This window comes from Grammomys surdaster, unplaced genomic scaffold (genome assembly GCF_004785775.1).
Source record: "Grammomys surdaster isolate TR1022 unplaced genomic scaffold, NIH_TR_1.0 62, whole genome shotgun sequence".
In the NCBI taxonomy this organism is placed as follows: domain Eukaryota; kingdom Metazoa; phylum Chordata; class Mammalia; order Rodentia; family Muridae; genus Grammomys; species Grammomys surdaster.
In genome coordinates, this window is record NW_021604564.1 from 25,337,638 (window position 1) to 25,361,553 (window position 23,916).

Consider the following 23,916-nt stretch of genomic DNA (forward strand, 5'->3'; position numbering starts at 1 on the left):
ACATCTGGGAGCCAGGGACAGTCAGGACACAGCAGCTACCCAAACCCCGCCCCTCCGGAATTCTACTTCCCTTCCTCCCCTGCCTGGTCCTTTGGGCTGGGGCAGACACAGAGTTGGGTCTGCTCCTGTCCTGTGGAGATACTGACTCCTGAATCATCCTAGAGGAGCCACTGCACTCAGAGCAGTCGACACAGAATTGGTCTGCTCCTGAGGAGATACTGACTCCTGAGTCATCCTAGAGGAGCCACTGCACTCAGAGCAGCCGAGGAGCCACTGCACTAAGAGCAGCAGACACCAAGGAGATTAGGATCATAAGACTACAGAGACATCTGGACTCTGAGGAGCTCTGCAACAAGCAAGATAACTGGAAATACAGACTCCAGTCTCACACAGTGAGGGCAGGTAACACTAGAGTTAACCAGATGGCAAAAGGCAAGCGCAAGAACATAAGCAACAGAAACCAAAGTTTCTTGGCATCATCAGTACCCAGTTCTCCCAATATAGCAAGCCCTGAACACCCCATCACACCTGAAAAGCAGGATACTGAATTAAAATCACTTCTCATGATGATGACGATAGAGGATTATAAGAAGGAATTAAGTAACTCCCTTAAAGAAATACAGGAGAGTACAAGTAAACAGATAGAAGCCCTTAAAGAGGAATCACAGAAATCCCTTAAAGAAATGCAAGAAAACACAAAGAAGGAATTAAACAAAAACATTTAGGATCTGAAACTGGAAATAGAAACAATAAAGAAAGTTCAAAGGGAGACAACCATGGAGATAGAAAACCTAAGAAAGAGATCAGGAGTCATAGACGCAAGCATCACCAACCGAATACAAGAGATAGAAGAGAGAATCTCAAATGCAGAAGATACGGTGGAAAATATTGACACAGTTGTCAAAGAAAATGCAAAATGCAAAAAAACCTCCTAACTCAAAACATCCAGGAAATCCAGGACACAATGAGAAGACCAAACCTAAGGATAATAGGTATAGATGAGAATGAAGATTCCTAACTTAAAGGGCCAGTAAATATCTTCAACAAAATTATTGAGGAAAACTTCCCTAACCTAAAGAACAAGATGCCCATAAACATACAAGAAGCCTACAGAACACCAAATAGACTAGACCAGAAAAGAAATACCTCCTGTCACATAATAATCAAAACATCAGATGCACAAAACAAAGAAAAAATACTAAAAGCAGTAAGGGAAAAAGGTCAAGTAACATATAAAGGCAGACCTATAAGAATTACACCAGACTTCTCACCAGAGACTATAAAAGCCAGAAGAGCCTGGACTGACATCATACAGACCCTAAGAGAACACAATTGTCAGCCCAGATTACTATACCCAGCAAAACTCTCAATCACTATAGATGGTGAAACCAAGATATTCCATGACAAAACCAAATTTGCACAATATCTTCCCACAAACCCAGCACTTCAAAGGATAATTGATGGAAAACGCCAACACAAGGAGGGAAACTACAACCTAGAAAAGGCAAGGAAGTAATCTTCCAACAACCCCAAAAGAAGATAACTATACAAACATAACTTTACCTCTAATAACAAAAATAACAGGAAGCCACAATCAGTTTTCCTTAGTATCTCTTAACATCAATGGTCTCAATTCCCCAGTAAAAAGACGCAGACTATCAGACTGGATACACAAACAAGACCCAGAATTTTGCTGCATACAAGAAACGCACCTCAGTGACAAAGACAGAAACTACCTCAGAATAAAAGGGTGGAAAACAATTTTCCAAGCCAATGGTCCCAAGAAACAAGCTGGAGTAGCCATTCTAATATCAAAGAAAATCGACTTTCATCCAAAATTAATCAAAAAAGATAAGGAAGGACACTTCATACTCATCAAAGGAAAAATCTACCAAGGTGAACTCTCAATTCTGAACATCTATGCTCCAAATGCAAGGGTACCTACATATATAAAAGAAACTTTACTAAACCTCAAAACACACATTACACCTCACACAATAATAGTGGGGGATTTCAACACCCCACTCTCAGCAATGGACAGATCATGGAAACAGAAACTAAACCGAGACACTTTGACATTAACAGAAGTGATGAACCAAATGGACTTAACAGACATCTATAGAACATTTCATCCTAAAACAAAAGAATATACATTTTTCTCAGCACCTCATGGTACCTTCTCCAAAATAGACCATATAATTGGTCACAAAACAGGCCTCTACAGATACAAAAAGATTGAAATAATCCCTTGCATCTTATCAGATCACCACGGACTAAGACTGGTCTTTAATAATGACAAAACCAATGGAAAACCCACTCACACATGGAAACTGAACAACTCTCTACTCAATGATGACTTGGTCAAGGAAGAGATAAAGAAAGAAATTAAAGACTTTTTAGAATTCAATGAAAATGAGGACACATCATACCAAAACTTGTGGGACTCCATGAAGGCAGTGCTAAGAGGAAAACTCATAGCTCTAAGTGCCTACAAAAAGAAACTGGAAAGAGCAGACACTAACAACTTGACTGCGCAACTAAAAGCTCTAGAACAAAAAGAAGCAAATACACCCAGGAGGAGTAAAAGACAGAAAATAATCAGGGCTGAAATCAACCAAATAGAAACAGAAAGAACAATACAAAATATCAATAAAACCAGGAGCTGGTTCTTTGAGAAAATCAACAAGATAGATAAACCCTTAGCCAGATTAACCAGAGGGCACAGAGACAGTATCCAAATTAATAAAATCAGAACTGAAAAAGGAGACATAACAACAGAAACTGAAGAAATTAAAAAAATCATCAGATCCTACTACAAAGGCCTATACTCAACAAAACTGGAAAACCTGGATGAAATGGACAATTTCCTAGAGAGATACCAGGTACCGAAGTTAAACCAGGAGCAGATAAACCATCTAAATAGTCCCATAACCCCTCAGGAAATAGCAGCAGTCATTAAAAGTCTCCCCACTAAAAAAAGCCCAGGACCAGATGGTTTTAGTGCTGAATTTTATCAGACCTTCAAGGAAGACCTAATACCAATTCTCTTCAAACTATTCCACAAAATAAAAACAGAAGGAACACTACCCAATTCGTTCTATGAAGCTACAATTACACTCATACCCAGACCCCACAAAGACATGACAAAGAAAGAGAACTTCAGACCAATCTCCCTTATGAACATCGATGCAAAAATACTCAATAAAATTCTAGCAAACCGAATCCAAGAACACATCAAAACAATCATCCATCATGATCAAGTAGGTTTTATCCCAGGAATGCAGGGATGGTTCAATATTCGGAAATCCATCAATGTAATCCACTATATAAACAAACTCAAAGAAAAAAACCACATGATCATCTCACTAGATGCTGAGAAAGCATTTGACAAAATTCAACATCCCTTCATGATAAAAGTCTTGGAAATATCAGGAATTCAAGGCCCATACCTAAACACAGTAAAAGCAATTTACAGCAAACCAGTAGCCAACATCAAGCTAAATGGAGAGAAACTTGAAGCAATCCCACTAAGATCAGGGACTAGACAAGGTTGCCCACTCTCCCCCTACCTATTCAATATAGTACTGAAAGTCCTAGCCAGAGCAATTAGACAACAAAAAGAAGTCAAAGGGATACAAATAGGAAAGGAAAAAGTCAAAATCTCGCTATTTGCAGATGATATGATAGTATACTTAAGTGACCCCCAAACTTCTTCCAGAGAACTCCTAAACCTGATAAACAACTTCAGCAAAGTGGCTGGTTATAAAATCAACTCAAACAAATCAGTAGCCTTCCTCTACATGAAAGATAAACAGACTGAAAAAGAAATTAGGGAAATGACACCCTTCACAATAGTTGCAAATAATATGAAATACCTTGGTGTGCATCTAACCAAGCAAGTGAAAGACCTGTATGACAAGAACTTCATTCCCCTGAAGAAAGAAATCGAAGCAGATCTCAGAAGATGGAAAGATCTCCCATGCTCATGGATTGGCAGGATTAATATAATAAAAATGGCCACCTTGCCAAAAGCAATCTACAGATTCAATGCAATCCCCATTAAAATCCCAACTCAATTCTTCACAGAGTTAGAAAAGGAAATTCTCAAATTCATATGGAATAACAAAAAACCCAGGATAGCGAAAACTATTCTCAACAATAAAAGAACTTCTGGAGGAATCACCATCCCTGACCTCAAGCTGTACTACAGAGCAACAGTGATAAAAACTACCTGGTATTGGTACAGAGACAGGCAGGAAGATCAGTGGAATAGAATTGAAGACCCAGAAAAGAACCCACACACCCATGGTCACATGATCTTTGACAAAGGAGCTAAAACTGTCCAGTGGAAAAAGGACAGCATTTTCAACAAATGGTGCTGGTTCAACTGGAGGACAACATGTAGAAGAATGAAAATTGATCCATTCTTATCTCCTTGTACAAAGCTCAAGTCTAAGTGGACAAAGGACCTCCACATAAAACCAGATACACTGAAACTAATAGAAGAGAAGGTGGGGAAGAGCCTCGAATACTTGGGCACAGGGGAAAAGTTCCTGAACAGAACACCAATGGCATATGCTCTAAGATCAAGAATTGACAAATGGGACCTCATAAAATTGCAAAGCTTCTGTAAGGCAAAGGACACTGTCAATAGGACAAAATGGCAACCAACAGATTAGGAAAAGATCTTTATCAATTCTACATCTGATAGAGGGCTAATATCCAATATATACAAAGAACTCAAGAAATTAGACTCCAGACAACCAAATAACCCTATTAAAAAATGGGGTATAGAGCTTAACAAAGAATTTTCAATGGAAGAAACTCAAATGGCCGAGAAGCACCTAAAGAAATGTTCAGTGTCCTTAGTCATCAGGGAAATGCAAATCAAAACAACCCTGAGATTCCATCTTACACCAGTCAGAATGGCTAAGATTAAAAACTCAGGTGATAGTAGATGCTGGTGAGGGTGTGGAGAAAGAGGAACACTCCTCCATTGTTGGTGGGACTGCAAGTTGGTGCAACCACTTTGGAAATCAGTGTGGCGGTTCCTCAGAAAATTGGACATAGCATTACCTGAGGATCCAGCTATACCACTTCCTGTGCATATACCCAGAAGATGCTCGAACATATAACAAGGACATATGCTCAACTATGTTCATAGCAGCCTTATTTATAATAGCCAGGAGCTGGAAAGAACCCAGATGTCCTTCAACTGAGGAATGGATTCAAAAAATGTGGTATATTTACACAATGGAGTATTACTCAGCTATTAAAAACAATGAATTCGAGAGTTTCCTAGGTAAATGGATGGAACTAGAAATCATCATCCTGAGTGAAGTAAGCCAATCACAAAAGAACACACATGGTATTCACTCACTGATTATCGGATGTTAGCCCAGAACCTTGAAATGCCCAAGATGCAACTCACAGGCCACATGAACCTCATAAAAAAGGAAGACCAAGTGGGGGTGATTCAGTTCATCTTAGAAGGAGCAACAAGATACTCAGAGGGGCAAATATGGAGACAAAGTGAGGGACGGAAACTGAAGGAGGGGCCATTTGAAGACCTTTCCACCTGAGTGTCCATCCCATGTGCAGTCACCAAAGGTAGATGCTGATGTGGAAGTCAGGAAGTGCATGCTGATAAGAGCCTGATATGGATGTCTCCTCAGAGGCCTTCAAGAGTCTGACATATTCAGAGGCAGATGCTCACAACTAGCCATTGAACTGATCATGGGGTTCTCAATAGAGGAGTTAGAGTAAAGACTGATGGAGAGCTGAAAGGATTTGAGGCACCATGAGGAGAGCAACAATACCAACCAACCACAGCTCCCAGGGTCTGGACCACCAGCCTGGGAGCACTTGGGGAGGAATCCAGGGCTTCAGCTGAATATGTGAGAGTGGAGGGCCCTGCTGGGCATGGGTGGAAGATGAGATCCTTGACCTCATGAAGCCTGGACGCCCCAGGAGGTGGGAATTTTGAGGGTGGGAAGGTGGGAGTGGGGGGTGGGTGGGGGTTACATCCGCAGGGAAGAAGGAGGAGGGGTGCGGGGATGGAGGGTTCCCGGGTGGGTGGGGGATGGGGTGGGGGGACAACATGTGAAGTGTGAATGAAATATCCAATAAAAAAAAGAAAAAAAAAAGGCTGTAAAGGTGAGCTGACTACTGTACTAAAGAGACAACTATAAAGAATACCTATTATATGGTATTTAAAAGTTATGTCATTAGAAAGAGAGATGGCTAGTTTGGCTTCAAGTACTTTTTGAAATCTAGCTAAATTAATACTCAAAACATAATAAGAAAGAAACTTAATCTTAACATTTCAAAAAACACTAGACAAGTCCAACAACAAAAGCATCAAATATCCTGTCTTTACTATCTATTCTGGAAACAGTCTTGTCATTTGATCTGAAACTTTTAAACAAGCTTGTTCAAACAGTAAACAAATAAAATGTCAGATGTTATTAATACAAGCCATTGAAAAACAATCGTGTACTGATCTTTGTGTTCCCTGCTATCAGATTCTCCTCTGGCTCCTTGCTCTGCTGCTATCTGATATCTCTTACCAGATTCTGCAGCTTTGAACTTGAAATTTGTCTCCTCCCATGTCTCAGTCGCCACCGTTTTCAGGGAAGTGATGGTTCTAAATCTCATTTCGAAAAGAAAAAGCCCAACCTTTCCACTCAGAAACTGGTCCATGCAGTTTTAGAGTGCTGTCTTCCTACTCACCTCCCTTTTGTCAGAAAACTGACAGTTGCTCAAGATGGGACCATGTTACGACTCCTGTCCCATTCTGTTACTAGCACAGGAGGTGCTGGCTCCATGTTCCATTTGCCTGGAATAATTGCTCCTTTCCACTTAACTTTCTATTTGATGTTTAGAACCCAGTTCAATTATTGCTTTTCCTGGGAAGTCTTGCTACTACCTAGGCTGAGTCAGGTCATTTTTTTGTTTTTTTAATAAGGTTGCTCAGTGCCCCATGCTATTGCTAAAGAGGGGTTTTAATTTGCAATTCTATGTTTAAGCTTGATCACTGCCAAATGAACCAGAAACTTCAGGGGAAGAGCAGAACATCATGATTACTACTGCATCTTTAGTCTCCAGACCATAGGCTTTCAGGGTACATTTGCTGACTTTGTAACTAAAGCCTTTTAGTATTAAAACCCAGTTTTTAAACAACCCCTAGAATTGTTTAGGTCATATAATGTCAAGTATAAACTACATCTGTGGTGATGTTGGAAGCCTAAGGGACCATGATTGGACCTCCTATTGAAAATTTCCCACTTGCAGCGATGTTCAGAATGATGTGTAGGAAAAGGCAGTAAATGATATCCCTCCCTTAGTACTTTGTAACTTTCATCTGCATTGAAATACTTACATAAATAGGATTACTGGACTTATTCCACTAAAAACCAAATTAGACATTTAGCTGTCCATGGCTCCAGCTGCATATGTAGCAGAAGATTATCTGGCATCAATGGGAGGGGAGGCCCTTGGTCCTGGGGAGGTTGGATGCCCCAATGCAGGGGGATGCTAGAGTGGTGGGGCGGGAGAGTGTGGGTGGGTGGAGGAATACCCTCATACAGGAAAAGGGGAGGGGGGAGGCCAGATGTGGAATGTGCAGTGGTGGAGGGGTAACGGGAAGTGGGATATCATGGGATGGGAGGGTTGGTGGAGCTGTAACCAGGAAGTGGGATATCATTTGAGATGTAAACAAATGGAAAAATCAAAAATAATTTTTAAGAAATAAAAAAAAGTTAGAGACCAATGTCAAATCCCTGCAATCCTACAGCTCAGAAATAGTTTTCTATATAACCATTTGATTTATGAATTCTAAAGCAGCAATTACAACATGGAAAGGATTACTGCATATCTACTTAAACTTGGAATTTAAACTTGGGACAGAAATATAAGTGCACAGCAGTTTCTGATTTGTTATTAAAATGCTGCTGAAATCAATCATTAATCATATAGTATTTTGGTTACTTCTTATGACTTAAGTTTAGACCATAATATGGTACTATCTGAGATTAGCTGCATAGTTACAGGTATTGCAACTCAATAGTTAATTAATAATGGTCATCAGTTCTTATTTTTCCCAACTTTGTGAACTCTTTAGATATTGTTTTAAAAGTAAAAATTTGTAAATATTTTATGTACTTGAATCTACTACTATTGTTAATTTTCTCCATTTTATGTTTTGTAAGAAAATTTTATCTCATCTATTAAATACTTACCTATATTTCCTATTCATATTTTCCAAATGGAATGAATTTTATGAGAGTAGACTTTAAAACATATTTAGTGTGGAAACTTTCCTAAAGCATATACCAAACTTTACAATATATTCCTGTCCTCATCTTCCAGTTTTCTGAGATGCTTTGTCTATATCTTGCACACCTGTTGTCTATCAAGATTTATCTTCACCTAGAACAGTGATTCTCAACCTTTCTAATGCTGTGACCTTTTTTTAATATAGTTCTTTATGTTGTGGTGACCGACAACCATAAAAATTATTCCATTGCTACTTTGTAACTGTAATCTTGCTACTGTTATGAAGTGAAATTTAAATATCTGAGATGTAATCCCAGTGTGGGTCATGACCCACAGGTTGAGAACTGCTGACCTAGAAGAAGAGTGTAAGATTTTTGATTTTCTTCTTGTTTTATTTTAGTTAGGGTCTTGCTATATAATAACCCTGACCCTGGACTATACTGTTTGTTCATGTAATCAGGGTTGCTTCAAACCTATCATTCTACTGCTTTTCTGTGTGTGCAAATTTTAAGTACACAGTTTGTTTTTTGCTATATACCAAGATAACAAACTAATTACCCAGATTTAGGTATCCCAGGAAGAATCTTTAAGAGCCCTGCCTTCAGTATTCACTTACTTAAACAATAGCGACATATCCTTATGAGCAATTATAGTTATCCTTCACTTTCAGATAATGGAGTAATAGACTTTAAGGCTTTTATATGCCTGGCTTCTTTAGCCTTATATCTTTGAGATGCATCCAGCACTGCTTATAAACATACACTGATTTGCACTGCTGTGTTTATTCTACTACATGAATGTATCAGTATTTATACAATCAGATGTTGATGACCATTTAAATTGTTGTCAATATTTTGGTTAAAACTTCTATAATTATTCCTTTTTTTGTTTTTTTAACCAAAACACTTGTATCTTTGGGGTATATGGGTAGGGTTATTTGACATAGTATGTACGTATACACAGTTTTGTAAGATTTTGCTAAATAATAACTGTCTTACTTTAGATTACTACCAGTATTGTATTAAAATCTCAGGTCCTTATATTGCCCCACAATTGGGGCTGGTGAGATGACTCAGCAGTTAAGAGCAATGGTTGCTCTTCCAGAGGTTCTGAGTTCAATTCCCAGCAACCACATGGTGAGTCACAACCATCAATAAAGGGATCTGATGCCCTCTTCTGGCATGTGGATGTATATGCAGAAGAATTCTCAAATATTAAAGAAGAAAGAAAAAGAAAAGAAGGAGGAGGAAAAGGAGGAAGAAAAAGAAGGAAGAGAAATAATTAGGTTTTGTTTTTAAGAAATATTACACATGGGCATGAAGATTTTCTCTTGCAAATTCATAAATTGTATTTCACTTTTAAAAAAGTCTTTTTAACTTTTACTTTTGTGTAAATGTACATATGTGCATGTAAGCGTAATTGCCCTCAGTTTCCAGAAGAGGAAGTCTGATCTCCTGGATCTGGATTCTAGGTGGTTAGTGAGTAGTGGGAAATGAACTCAAGTATTCTGTAATAGGAGTTCACACTCTTAACCACTGAGCCATCTCTTTAGGTCATGTATTTTATTTTCAAGTCTGCAAGGCAGCACAAACTGCTTTGCATATATGGTGTGATGAAATAAGTCAAGATTTATTGACTATGGACCTAATATTAAAATTATTGCGATAATTCCTTTCCTCTAGAATCACAGTAGGTTTCTGCTACAAAATTAGGTTATCATAAAAAAAAATTATTTCTGGATTTTATTTTGTGCTATTTATCAAGATATGATTATTCTGATGTTAATAATACTGACATAACTATAACATTATATTGATATTTGACAATATAGTTCTTTTCCATGTTTTCTATATTTCACAAAGTAAAAATATCTTTGTGAGACACATTACTATTTTCCATCTCAGATTTTATATTCTTATGAATGCTTACATCCCTGTATACCTGCAATAGTATAGTCAATAATTATGTGTTGACGAGAATGATGTCAGATCATGACATGATTCCCTGAATCAGCAATAAGCAAAGTGAAACACCAGTACTGTTACTTTATATCCTCACTGTGAGCCTGGAAGATGGAGATCTTTATTATACAAAACTAGTGTTACTTTTTACAAAAATATAGTGTAATGGAGGGTAGGAGATGCTGATGAATAACTTGTTTCTTTAAAGTGCCTTCAATGGATAATCAAAAAGAAAGGGGAAAGAAAATAAAAGGTAAGGATCTTTCTTAGATGAGACTTTGCCCCTTGCATTCTTGTTGCTGCTGCTTTTAGACTTAGTAGGAGGGGCTCTCAGAGCAAACTGCTGCCATGTTCTCTTACTGACTTTGAAGAAGTGTCTGAGAAGCTAATGGAAGCTAGAGCATGGCAGACTGTAGAGCTGTCAAAGCTATGGCTCTGCTAGTGTTGCTTACATTGCTTTGGCAGGAAGACCAGTTTGTTGTATGGTTGGAAAAGAACTTTTTTTTTTAACGTGTGTAGATAGAAAAGACAATCATGTTCAAGAATACATGCCAAGTGCTACTAGTTAGTACTTTGAATTAGGGTTTCATGCTATCTGATGAGAAGGCAGACCCACACATGCATAACCAGTATAATACAGAGATACTTGCATAGCCGTGTTCATCACTCTATCCAAGCTATGGTGTCAGTCTAGGTGGCTGTATATTAATGAATGGATAAAGAAAACATACATACACACACACACACACACACACACACACACACACACGGATTCTAATGGAACAAGCTCCCATGTTCATATATTGGAAGAAATAACATAGTAAAAATGGCCATCCTACTAAAGGCAAAACCAATTCTTAACAATAAAAGAACTGCTGGGGGAATCACCATCCCTGACTTCAAGCTATACTTCAGAGCGATAAAAACTGCATGATATTGGTACAGAGACAGACACATTGATCAATGGAATAGAATTGAAGACCCAGAATAAAACCGCATACTTACAGACACTTGATCTTTGACAAAGAAGCCAAAAATATACAATGGCAAAAAGAAAGCATCTTCAATAAATGGTGCTGGTCTAACTGGCTGTCTGGATGTAGAAAAATGAAAATAGACTCATATTTGTCACCATGCACAAAGCTCAAGTCCAAGTGGATCAAGGATCTCAACATAAAACCAGATACATTCAATCTAATAGACGAGAAAGTGGGAAGGAGCCTTGAACTCATTGGCGCAGGGGGAAATTTCCTAAACAGAACTCCAATGGCTCAGGCTCTAAGATCAAGAATTGATAAATGGGACCACATGAAACTGAAAAGCTTCTGTAAGGCAAAGGCCATAGTCAATAGGACAAATCGGCAACCTACAGCTTGGGAAAAAAAAATCTTCACTAAATCCAACAACTCATAGAGGACTAATATCCAAAATATATAAAGAAGTCAAGAAGATAACCATCAAAAAACCAAACAACCCAATCAAAAAATGGGATATAGAACTAAATAGAGAATTCACAACAGAAAAATCTCTAATGGTTGAGAAGCACCTAAAGAAATACTCAAAGTTCTTAGTGATCTGAGAAATACAAGTCAAAACAACCCCGAGATTCCACCTTAAACACCAATCAGAATGGCTAAGATCAAAACCTCAAGCGACAGCACATGTTGGCGAGGATGTGGAGAAAGAGGAACACTCCTCCATTGCTAGTGGGATTGCAAACTGGTACAACCATTCTGGAAACAGTCTGGAAGTTCCTCAGAAAATTGGAAATAGATCTACCTGAAGACCCAGTAATACCACTCTTGGGAATATACCTAAAAGATTCCCCACCATGCCACAAGGGCACGTGTTCCACTATGTTTATAGTGGCCTTATTTGTGATATCTAGAAGCCAGATGTCCAATGACAGAAGAATGGATACAGAAAATGTGGTTCATTTACACAATGGAATACTACTCAGCTATTAAGGACATCCTGAGTTTTGCAGACAAATGGATGGAACTAGAAAACATGATCCCAAGTAAGGAAACTCAGACCCAAAAGGAAAGTATGGTATGATGGTATGTACTCACTAATAAGTGGATATTAGAAAAAAAAAAAAAAAACCCGTATAGCATACCGTGATACAGTTCACAGAACTCAAAAAAGTCAACAAGCTGAGGGGTCCAAATGAGGATGCCTCAGTCCTACTTGGGAGGGAGAAGAAAGCAATCACAAGGGGGGAGGGGAAGACCTGGGAGAGAAAGGGGACAGGGAGGGGCAGAGGGAAAGCTGATCAGGTATGGGGAGGAACAGGACTGAAGCACTGAGGGCCAGCAGAAAGAATAGAAATAGGCAAACTCGGGAGGTAGGAGGTTGGGGGGACCCTCCAGAATGTACCAAAGATTTGGGAGGTGAGAGACTCTTAGGATTCAAAGGGAGAGATTTTAGATGAAATGTTCTACAGTGGGGAGGGTGAACTTATAGAGCCTACCTCCAGCAGAAGGACAGGGCATCAAGTAAGGGAGTGGATTGCCATTCCACAGGCAAAACTCTGACCTATAATTGTTTCTGTCTGAAAGAACTACAAGGATGGAAATGGAGAGAAGCCTGAGGAAAAAGAAGGTCCAGCGACAGGCCCAAAGTGGGATCCAGCTCAAAGGGAGGTCCCCAAGGCCTAACAGTATTACTAAGGCTATGAAACGCTCACAAAAAGGGACCTAGCATGACTGTCCTCTGAAAGACCCAACAAGCAGCTGAAAAGAGTCGGATGCAGATATTTGCACCCAACCAATGAAGCTGCTGACCCCTGTGGTTGAATTAGGGAAAAGTTGGAAGAAACTGAGGAGGAAGGTGACCCTGGAGGAAGACCAGCAGTCTCAATTAATCTGGAACCCTGAGATTTCATAGATACTGAGCCACCAACCAGGCAGAATACACCAGCTGATATAAGGATCCCAACATATATAGAGCAGGACTGCCAGGTCTGTATTCAGTCAGAGAAGATGCACCTAACCCTCAAGAGACTGGAGGCCACAGGGAATTTAGAGGTCTGGTGGAGTAAGGGGTTGAGGGGTAGGGACAGGCACCTGGAGACAGAGTGGGGAAGAAGTATGGGATGTGGCACAGTTGGAGGGTGAACTGGGAGGGGAATAAAATCTGGAGTGTAAAAAAAAAAGATTAAATAAAAAGAAGAAATATTTAAAAACTGAATATTCTCTATAATTTCCTAAAAACATTTAACTCATTTTCAAAATACCTGTAATTTTGCTTTTTTTTGGGCCTCCAGCGCAATTTTTCTCAAATCCTCAGTCTCCTTTTGAAGTTGCTCATTTTCTTGCTGAAGCTTCAGCCTTTGCTCGCTGACAAAACCACAGTTCTCCCTCTCAGACTCCAATACAGTTTGAAGTTTCTGGATCAATTCATGGGAACGTGATATCTCTTCTGAGGAACTGTTTTTGTGTAAACAAATATAACAGAACACAAAGGATAATGATGTGCACACTTTAAGATGTGGACTTCTGTTTTCTTTATTCTGAATCAGTTCTTTTCACTTCAGCATTGTGCTGGGCATTGAGACCTGATTAAATATACCCAACAGCCCTTATTTTACTTTATAGTAACGTGGTTTCAAAAATATATGCAATATCAATAAAGGATGAATAAGGTGACCTGCTATTATCTATTTGGAAATCCAATGTGAAATATTTTCAGATTCTCCTAACATTGAGAATTGTTATACCAAGAGAACAATGTGAAGCTGATAGCCAACAGATGCAGTAACTCCTAATCAAATTTTTACTTAATGTCAGAACCATAGGAAAACATAACAGCTGACTGCCTCAAAGTTAAAGTCAAGTCTAGTCCAGTCCCTCAAAGAGGGACCACTAGACGTTATTGGAGACTTGAGAAACAGAAAAACTAGTATTTCTGAAACTAGAACTGAGCAAGAGAACGCACATTCCTGGAATCTTCTGACAAACTGGAGAAAACCACCAGGGTCTGTGGAGATTATGGAAAGATCTCACTGCTGTCCCACATGCTGGTGAATATATAAAAAATGATCCTGGAGAGAAGGACATGGAAGTGGAGAGTATTTGGAAGCCTTCAGATTTCCCAATTGTTCAACAAAGCAAAAGAATTGATGATAGGACAGGTCTACTAATATAAACATAGACTATCCTTTGTGGAACACTGAAAAGCCTAAAGAGTTGCTTTTACATGTTAAAAACAAGAAAAAGCTTTCACCCATTGCTCACAACCCATATGGAGCATGTGAAAACATACAATGAGAATGAGTTCACATTGAACAGAATTAGTACTGAAGTAAAGCAAAGTAGAAAAGTTCTTTAAATTTTCATTCCATAATTTTTAAGAACTCACATAGAAAAGAAGCGCCATTCCTTAATGTGGTGGTTTGAATAAAAATAGTCCCATAGGCTAATATATTCAAATGCTTAGTCCATAGTCAGTAGAATTGTTTGGGAAGGATTAGGAGGTGTGTTGAGGCTTTCTTGAGGAAGTGTGTCATAGGGGTAAGCTTTGAGGCTTCAAAAGCCCACCAGGCCTAGTTAGCTTGCTCTCTGCCTCCTGCCTGCCAATCAGGATGTAAGTTCTCATCTACTGCTCCAGTACCATTCCTGTGTGCTTGACCTCATGCTACTCATGATGACAATCATGAACTAATCATAGGCAAGCCCCCAACTAAATGCTTTCTTTTATAAGTTGCCTTAGTCATGGTTTCCCTTCACAGCAACAGAACAGTAACTAAGACACATGATAAATATGTCTTAAAACGCTGACTTATGTTTATACTTATGGAAAAACTGCCTGCATGTCAGGAATACTAGACTTTTTATGTCAACTATGTATCTTAATAAATGCCAATAAATTAAAAGACAAACTAGTATATTGGTTAAAAAATAGAATTCATCTATTTTTACCTACAATAAATATACACCTCACTGGTAGAGACAAATCAACCTTAGGAAAGAAAGATGGACAGACATCTCGACCACATGAAGCCAGGAAGCACACAGGTGCAATCATTGCACTATCGCACAAAGCACAGATTAAACTTGACACAAATTAAAATTATTCAGAAAAATAAAGAATGTCATTTCACATTGATTACCATATTAATTAAGACAATGATCCTTCAAGAGAAGATGATAATTCTGGACACATGTGCTCAGGACATTGGCTCACCTAGTTTTATAAAACTACTGGATATAAAAGCACAGACTGATTCCAGCATAAAAACAGGTGACTTTAATAGTGCACGACGATCAATAGACAGGTCATCAAGATAAAAATGGAGAAAGGCATATCAGTTATATGACATCAGAGATCAAATATGCTAAATAACTATCTACAGAATATTCTACCCAAAACTACAAAGAAAAAATGACTTGAACTCAGTTTTGAAACCAAAAATAGTCTTAACAACAGATAATAGAAAACTAAAATAAGTTACTGAGTTATATTTGATGATCATAAAATCAAACTAGAAGTCAATGGCAAGAGCAACCACAGAATCTATAGAAACTCACAGTTGGAGCAACACACTACTTTATGATGAATGAGCCACTGAAGAAAACAGGATGGAGTTAAAAGATTCCAAAAACTGAATGAAAACAAAACCACAGCATAACAGAAAATGTAGTATCTGATGAATGCAACTTTGAGAGGGAATCTATAGCAGTAAATATCCACAGATATAAAAACACCAGAGACATATGAAATATCTCAGTGATTCACCTCACAGTCTTAGAAAAACAAACAACTAAATAGGCAGATCTTAAATGGCCAGTAAATATATGTACAAATATTCAACATCCTTAGCCATCAGGGAAATTCAAATTAAAATAGCTTTGTGATTTCAGTAATACCATAAGAAAATAAAACCAACGTTGGCAAGGCTATGAGGAACTTGTGTAGCCACTATGAAAATCAATATGGAGGTATCCTAATTAAAAAAAAAAACTATATAATCGAACTTGGAGACATATAAACATACATGTATATACATACACACATATTCTAACTCAACTTACCCAGAGATACTAGTATATTCTCCTCATCTCTGCTCACAAAAGCGAGGAAGGAAATGGAATCAGTCTAGCTGTTTATCAACACATACACGGATAATGAAAATGTGGTATGTAAATAGTGTAGCAATTAATTCGGCAATAAAGAAAGATGAAATCATGATACATGGAAGGAAATTGATTCAACAGGAAATCACTGTGCCAAGCCAAGGAAGCCAGACCCAGAAGACAATTATTCCTATGTGCAGATATGGTGTGTATGTGTGTCTTGGAAATGGAATTCTGTGGGAGCCAGGAGAATATCTTAGGGGAGGGGGAATATCAGAGTGGGTAACAGACTACCTATGGTATGAAAGCAGAAATGAGTACTACTTAGTAGGTGGGAAGGGAATCAATCATAGGGTAGACAGGGGACATGGAGGAAAGCAGTGTGAGAAGGAACAAATTATAACATAGTACTATGATTTATGAGTATGAAAATGTTATCTCCAGGCAGTGGTGGTGCATGCCTTTAATCCCAGCACTTGGGAGGCAGAGGCAGGCAGATTTCTGAGTTCGAGGCCAGCCTGGTCTACAGAGTGAGTTCCAGAACAGACAGCGCTACACAGAGAAACCCTGTCTTGAAAAACCAAAAAAAAGAAAAAAAAGAAAATGTTATCACTAAATGCATTACTTAATACTTAATAAAAATTATGAAAAAACCATATCTTGTTGTTTTTATAAGTTTTATAAAACGGTAAATAATTCACCAGAATCCATGTGTATTCTTAAAATGTTACCATAGGAAATCCAAAAGAAAACTTACTTAATTTCAAGTTGCTTTATTTTATTTTCCGCACTCTTGAGTCTTAGCTGAAGATCATCTTTTGAACGCTCTGCAGCAAGACATCTTTGGTGCATTTCTTCAAATTTTCTATAGTCACCTTCATCCTGTTTGCCTTCACGGTAAATCTGAGGAAAAGGCTTATAAGCATTACCTTATAGGAAATTATCAATAAAACAAAATGCTGAAAAATAGTCATGAGTATGTGTTCATCTCTTCCTCCTGTCAGATATTTTAATACACCTATGATTGATTCATTTACAAAATAAAATGCTATAAACTGACAGCTCAAAAATATGAAATCATTCATGCTCATTGTAAAGTATTCAATTAATATGGAAATATAAAACTGCTGCTGAGGCTTTTAAAAAATGTTTTAAATGTCAATTTAAAGACAACCGGTAGTAGAGGTGGATATGCAGCTCAGTAGCAGCGCCCTTGCTAATCTTCTACAAGGCTCAGAGTTTCACTCTAAAACATCAAAGTAAAAAAAAAACTACTAGCAATTACTTCAGGAATATTCAAGATAATTCTCTATTGAAATACTCAAAAGTAAGGGTGTGTATTGTAGTTTAACTAATAGATCTGAAAGTTCTAGAACTCTGCTTTGGGTTACCTGGGTAACAATGTGACTGGAATTGGAGCTTCTGTTCTCAGGGGTGGTAGTGCCGTAGCTCAGTTTGAGACTGGGTTTCCTCTTACTGCACAGGGTTAACTACCCAGCAGGTCCTGAGGTCCGGGTCACATTTTCAGACAAACTGGTCATCTAACTGCCCTCCCAAGTCACCTATGTTATCCCCAGTGGTAAGACTTTATTGCTCTTGCCACCGAGGTGGACTAGCACTGTGTCAGCACTCCTTGCTGGCACACAGGACATCACTGCAGCCCTATGATGCTATGTATGGTCTTGGCTTGCTGCTGTGTGGTTAATGGAGAACTGGTTGGTGTGCCTTCTAAGTTTTACATTGCACCAATATAACCCATCTCTTAACCCATGTCATATAATGTAAAAAATTCATATAATTTAAAAACATTCACCCCAAAGCCTTCTGTATAGGTTGCAGCATTACTTAACATGATATGAAGAAAATCTGGAAGGATAAACCTTTAGAGGGAGGCAGCTAAAAAAGTCTACCTTAAAACAGGTATGCTTATTTCCCCAAATGAAGCCATATTCTATGCTGTTCGTAAACTGCTGCTTTACTACTTTTGTCATTATTTTTGACAACATAGATATGCCACATACTTTGAATACCATGGAGTTCACCTTTCAATGTGAAATCCCAACTTCATTGCTTGGTATTTTTAATGTTAGTATTACTTAGCCTTTCTATGCAAGTTACTAACACAGCACTTTAAACATGGTAAGTGCTAATATTTGGTTGCCCTTTCTTTCCCAATGGGATACCACTGCTAATGAAAAAGCAAACAAGAAAGTAATTTTAAGGTTTTTTACTTCAAATATCATTGGGTAAGTATTTTACCCAATTATTGTATTCTTTTAAAATATTTTATCTAATGTGTATGAGTGTTTAGCCTGCAAGTAGGGCTATGTATATACTTGCAGAGGCCAGAACAAGAGCATTAGATCCCTGGGAACTGGAGTTACAGATGCTTATGAGCTTGTCTATACCTATTATGCCCGTTTCTAACTACAGTAAGTTAGCATGAAGTTAAAAAAGAAGACAAAATGAAAACCACTTTTGGAATGAAGCTAGAACAGTAAATAGACACATCAAAAAAGTTCTATCTTGAAGTACAAATTTCAAAGAAAATGGGTATTCTTAGAAACAAATGATCATTTAAATGACTTTTGTTATGTGTAAGTAAATACTGCCCAGAAAGTACTTTGGACCAGCATGAGCAGAGCAGGCAGCGATGCAGAGTCCTGCAACTGTCTTTAGGCAGCGGTGTCCTTCTTACCTTCTCGAGTTCTTCTTCCACGGCTCTTTTCCCTCTAATGGCTCGATCGATTTGACCTTGCTTTTCATCACAGTCCTATAAAGTCAAGTTATAATGTAAATAAATGTATCTGGTGAAACATTAAGATGAGGAAAAAAATAGACAAGCAAAAGGGTTTGTTCATAAGAAGATTCCTGTTACCTAACAAAGTTAAGTAAGGCCATGGTAACTGTCAATTTCAAAACGTGGCTGATGTATTCCAGAAGTAGCAGAGGCTATAATACTATGGGAGAAAAAAATGAGGATTTTTGACATTACAGGTTCCCTTTTCATATACTATTACCAAATATTTTGCAAGATGAACCAGACACTGTCACAACATTCCAAAGGAAACATCTGGTATAAAAGGTGCATAAATTCTAAATTAATTTTTTTCTTTGTAAAGTAACCAATAGCCAAGGAAATTTATTAGCAAGAGCATAACAACTGAATCATTTACACATAAAAAACTTCTTATGTCCTGGTCAGCTGTTTCTGCCTGGAGAACCCCAACCTAGGAGCTCTGCCCCCTTGGGACTTCAGGCTGAGACCTCTCCATACCCGGGTGGAGCCCTGTGGCTTCTCATAGCCCAGAGTCTGCCCAGCACTGCATGGAGTGAACTCAGTCGAATTCCCTCACTTCTGCTCCCAGAGCCTCAGTTCCAGCTGCCAGACACATAGGCTCCACAACTCAGCCCAACAGGACCCATGCCCATGCATGAGCTACAGCCCCACAGGCTACCTTCTCTGGCCTCAGTGGGAGAGGATGTGCCTAGACTTGCAGAGACTTGAAGTGCCAGGGTCAGGGGATACCCAGAGAGGCCCCCACATGCTCAGAGGAGAAGTGGCTGGGGGAGGGGAGGGACTGTGAGGGGGGTGACCAGGAGGGGAGCAGAGAGTGAGATGTAAAGTCAGTAAGTTTAAAATAATTAAATAATAATAATAAAAAAAGAGATTCAAAAAGAATGAGCAAAATAAAATAGAAAAGTTGAAATAGTTATAATTATCATACTAGTTCTGTTAAATGCCCTGTAATATTAAAATAAAATTTTATTAGAAGCTTTGCTCATTACCACTGATACACATGCTTTTGGAGATAAATTAAATTTTCAAGCATTTCTGAAACATTTGTAAAATCATACTTTATAAAGAGTTAGCAGATATTAAAGCTGATAGAACAGAAGCCACACTTATCAGTCCCTATGCAAACAAAATAGAAATCATTTAAAAAAGACAGCCTACATCTCTGCTCCATTTGGACACTCAAAAACAGCTACACATTTAATAGAACTATCTGCCTTTGCTGTAGTCTCACCTTTAATGGACTTTCAATTTCTCCTATTGCTTTTTCAGTGGTGCACATCTTACATATCAGTAGTTTTTGTAATTTCCCTTGCTACTTATTTCTAGTTTTATTATCCTATCATTTGATAAATGATAAGAATTATTTCAATTATTCTGTATTTTTTATGACTTGCTTTATGGACTAAACTGTGATCCATTTTTGGGAAAACTCCACTGGCTGCTTAGAAAACTATACACTCTACAGAACTGCATGGGTTAATTTAATGAAGCAAGTAGAAAGTAACCATTTCTGGTTGTTGTATCCAGGACCTCTACCCAATGATATAGTAATGTACACTACATAGTCTGTAGCCTTTCAGATGTATTTAAATATTATTCTGTTGATGAATATTTACTTTAATATATACTATGCAAAAACATTGTACTAGGCAATGAGGAAAATCAAGGCAGACAGAAGACTCTTACTTTGAGGTGCTACAATCTATTTGAAGATATTTTCCTGTAAAAAGCATGGTTGCACAAATGGTCACATGTTCAACAAACACTAATGCATGTATTTATTAGAATACACAAGCCACTGCTAAATTTTATAACAAATTAAAAGTGATAGATTCATGAAAGGTATGCTGGTGAAGTTGGACATGCCAATCTCTAGTCAAATGACGTCTTCTTCTCCACCCCCAACCCCCGCCTACTCACTCTTACTCGTCTGTTTGTAGGAAGCTTTACTGTCTTTATTCCTCCCTGGTCTCTCAGATCAACCCGGCATATGGCAGGGAATGCAGTTGGTTGGTTTAGTGGTCCTGTGTTTTCTGTCAAGGACAATGGAATGTGATGGATGCCACCTGTTCTACTCTTCCTACCAAAAGCCAAAGGTAGCAGGACATCTCTGTGCAAATTCACTTTGTCTCCTAGCACCTAGCACTGGTCATGGTTTAACAAATGTATATGGAATAAAGGGATTCCCAGTAACACACATATTGACCCTTAAAACAAGTAATATTTGGAGGAAAATACTAACAAGGTCTTCTAACATACCATCTGTAGGGCTGAGAGTTCTTCCTTTAATTGTGAAATCAGTACTTCATACTGTTTTTTTGTGCTTTCAACCTGTGAATTAAGACATAATTTAGGTATAGAATAAAAAATGATTACTGACAAAAACTTAGGATGTTTTATAGCTGTGAATTAAGACATAATTTAGGTAAAGAATAAAGAATGATTACTGACAAAACTAGGATGTTTTATTTTAAAAAGAAACGTAACTTTTATGGCATAAAAGATAAGTAAGTATACAATATATAAAATATCTAAGAATTTGTCATGAGCTGTGTGTAGTTAGCAGGCACATAGGTGACTGAGGCAGGGAGATTTTGTTCATCCTGCCTGGGCTATATATTCAAAGCTAGTCGTAAGGATTGGACCAGACCAGACCAAACCAGATCAGACCAGACCAGAGGACTGCACTTGCAGCACTGGCTTAATTTATACAAGGTTCTAGAATCTTGCAATGTAAAGATAAAGAATTGGTCATGAGAATCGAGGAGAGAACGGGATGATATATACAAAAGAACAGCAGCTGTCAAACATTTTAGTCTCAGGACCCATTTACACTGTAAAAACAGAGCTTTTGTTCATTATGCATTCTTTCAACTATTATTAGAAATAAAAGCAGAAAAGTATAAATTTTTATCATTATCTTCCCCCCAAATTTAATTATTTTAGATAGCATAAATAATGTTAAATGAAAATATATTTTCCCAATCTAAAAATTTTCAGGACAGTCCATTTTCAATTTTAGTCTATTTACTGTCTAGCTGGACAGAAGACACCTAGGCTCCTCTAGGTGCTAGTGCACTCCATCTAGTAGCTAGTGCTACTGCATGTCACACAGGCTCCACAAGTAGCACTTTGACCTGTGAGGGAAGGAGTATGGAAAGCAATGTCTGCAGACTCCCTGAATGCCTGCAAAAAGATACCAGAGAACAAGGAGAAAAGCGAAATCATATATTGAATATGCAATTAATAACTTTTAAAGCTAAACATGGCATAATCTAAATTTTCTTTCACTCATATACTTTCCATTTCTTTTTACTTTGAGTAGGTATTCTTTTTGTAGTAATTTTTAAAGTTTAGATATAAAAAACTGGCAACTTTAAGTATGAAACCAACAGAAGGTAGAGAACAAATAAAATGTGTGGCACAAAAGAAATTTTCAGTAGATACTCCTTGAAAGAATAATGGAATACTGAGAAAGGCTGGGCTCAAGGAAACCAACAGTAAAAGGCAGAAAAGAAAAGTTTGGGGATGAAGAGAGAATGTCCAGCTAAGACATAGCAGCCTCAGATATATACTTGCGCTGCTTCAGGTAGGGAGGTAATGAGGGCTAGAGGACAGACAAAAGAGCCTCAGATGTCTACTTGGGCTGTATATAGGGCTAGGGAGCATACAAGAGAGCCTCAGAATAGACAAGAGAGGTAAGTAGGGTTAGGGAGCAGACATGAGGGTCCCAGATGTCCACTTGGAATGCTTACAGATAGGAAGGTACCTAGCGTTTAGCAGGTACAATTTATAAAGGTGTTTAGAATAAATACTGAGACCACAACACTTTAATAAAATGTATTGAAATTATAGGTTAACATGAATGAATGAAACTTCAGTCTTAAAATTTAATGTATTTTAATTGATCTTAAGACTAAAAATGCATTTTATTTTATAAAATATTTTTTCAAAGGTCATGAAAGCAGTATTTATTATTAGCCATTAAAAAAGTAAGTCTTTAGAGTATTGAAGGGTATGGTCTAAAGTTAGAACATTCTCAGCCTAATATATATGGAAAGTTCTTGCAGGAAGGATTAGGATAAAAAGACTTTCATTTAACTCTGCCGGAAATTTGAATTTTTACTGTGAGAAATTATCTAATTTCAATCAGTTAGTAATAAAGTGCAGTCACACATTATGAAACAACAGGATTTGCTCTGAGAAACACTGTTTAGGTTGTGTAGTCATTGAGTCTCAATAGTATGGGTACACAACCTGGGAGCTTGAGGATTCACAGGCTATGAAACTGTACAGCATGGTAATGTACAGAGTAAGATGCACACAGTGGTCTTTGTCTACCCAAATGTATTTCAGCCTGAAAAGGTACCGTAAAAATATGATACAACAGATGTTTCAGCTTTATTATAATTTCATAATATAACTGTTATCATACATAGCTTATTCTTAACCAAAATGATTTTATATAGCATGACTAAAGCACATTTCTAAGGGATATATTTGCAATAGCTTTGTAAAAATGAAAACTATAATTTAGTTGTTCGAAAAAAGTAAATATGTTAACTTTGTGTTTATAAATTATAAGAAAATCACTTGAAATTGTAGTTCACTGAGGAGAAAAACTATATTGAGCACAGAAAATACAGGTAAGAAAATACTCCACTGTTTATGAAGCCAAAGACTGTGTACATTACACTATACCCATAGCAGCATAACTTTAAGGAAAGAAACATCAGTTTTTAACTCTTACAATAAATAATGGTTTCATATACAGTCCTTGTGAATGCACACACAAGAATTT

General features: G+C 37.8%; 1 protein-coding gene across 4 annotated transcripts in view; it reads right to left on the reverse strand.

Annotated features, from left to right (window-relative positions):
- Positions 1-23,916, reverse strand: part of Sclt1 (sodium channel and clathrin linker 1) — a 114,841-nt gene that overhangs the window by 27,758 nt on the left and 63,167 nt on the right. For all 4 annotated transcript variants that reach the window (XM_028762739.1, XM_028762748.1, XM_028762767.1 and 1 more), the window contains 4 exons: positions 21,375-21,446; positions 19,014-19,088; positions 17,073-17,218; positions 13,477-13,669 (listed from right to left, as the gene is read on the reverse strand). In XM_028762739.1, the coding sequence (XP_028618572.1) occupies positions 13,477-13,669; positions 17,073-17,218; positions 19,014-19,088; positions 21,375-21,446 (486 nt within the window). The remainder of the gene's footprint in view (positions 1-13,476; positions 13,670-17,072; positions 17,219-19,013; positions 19,089-21,374; positions 21,447-23,916) is intronic.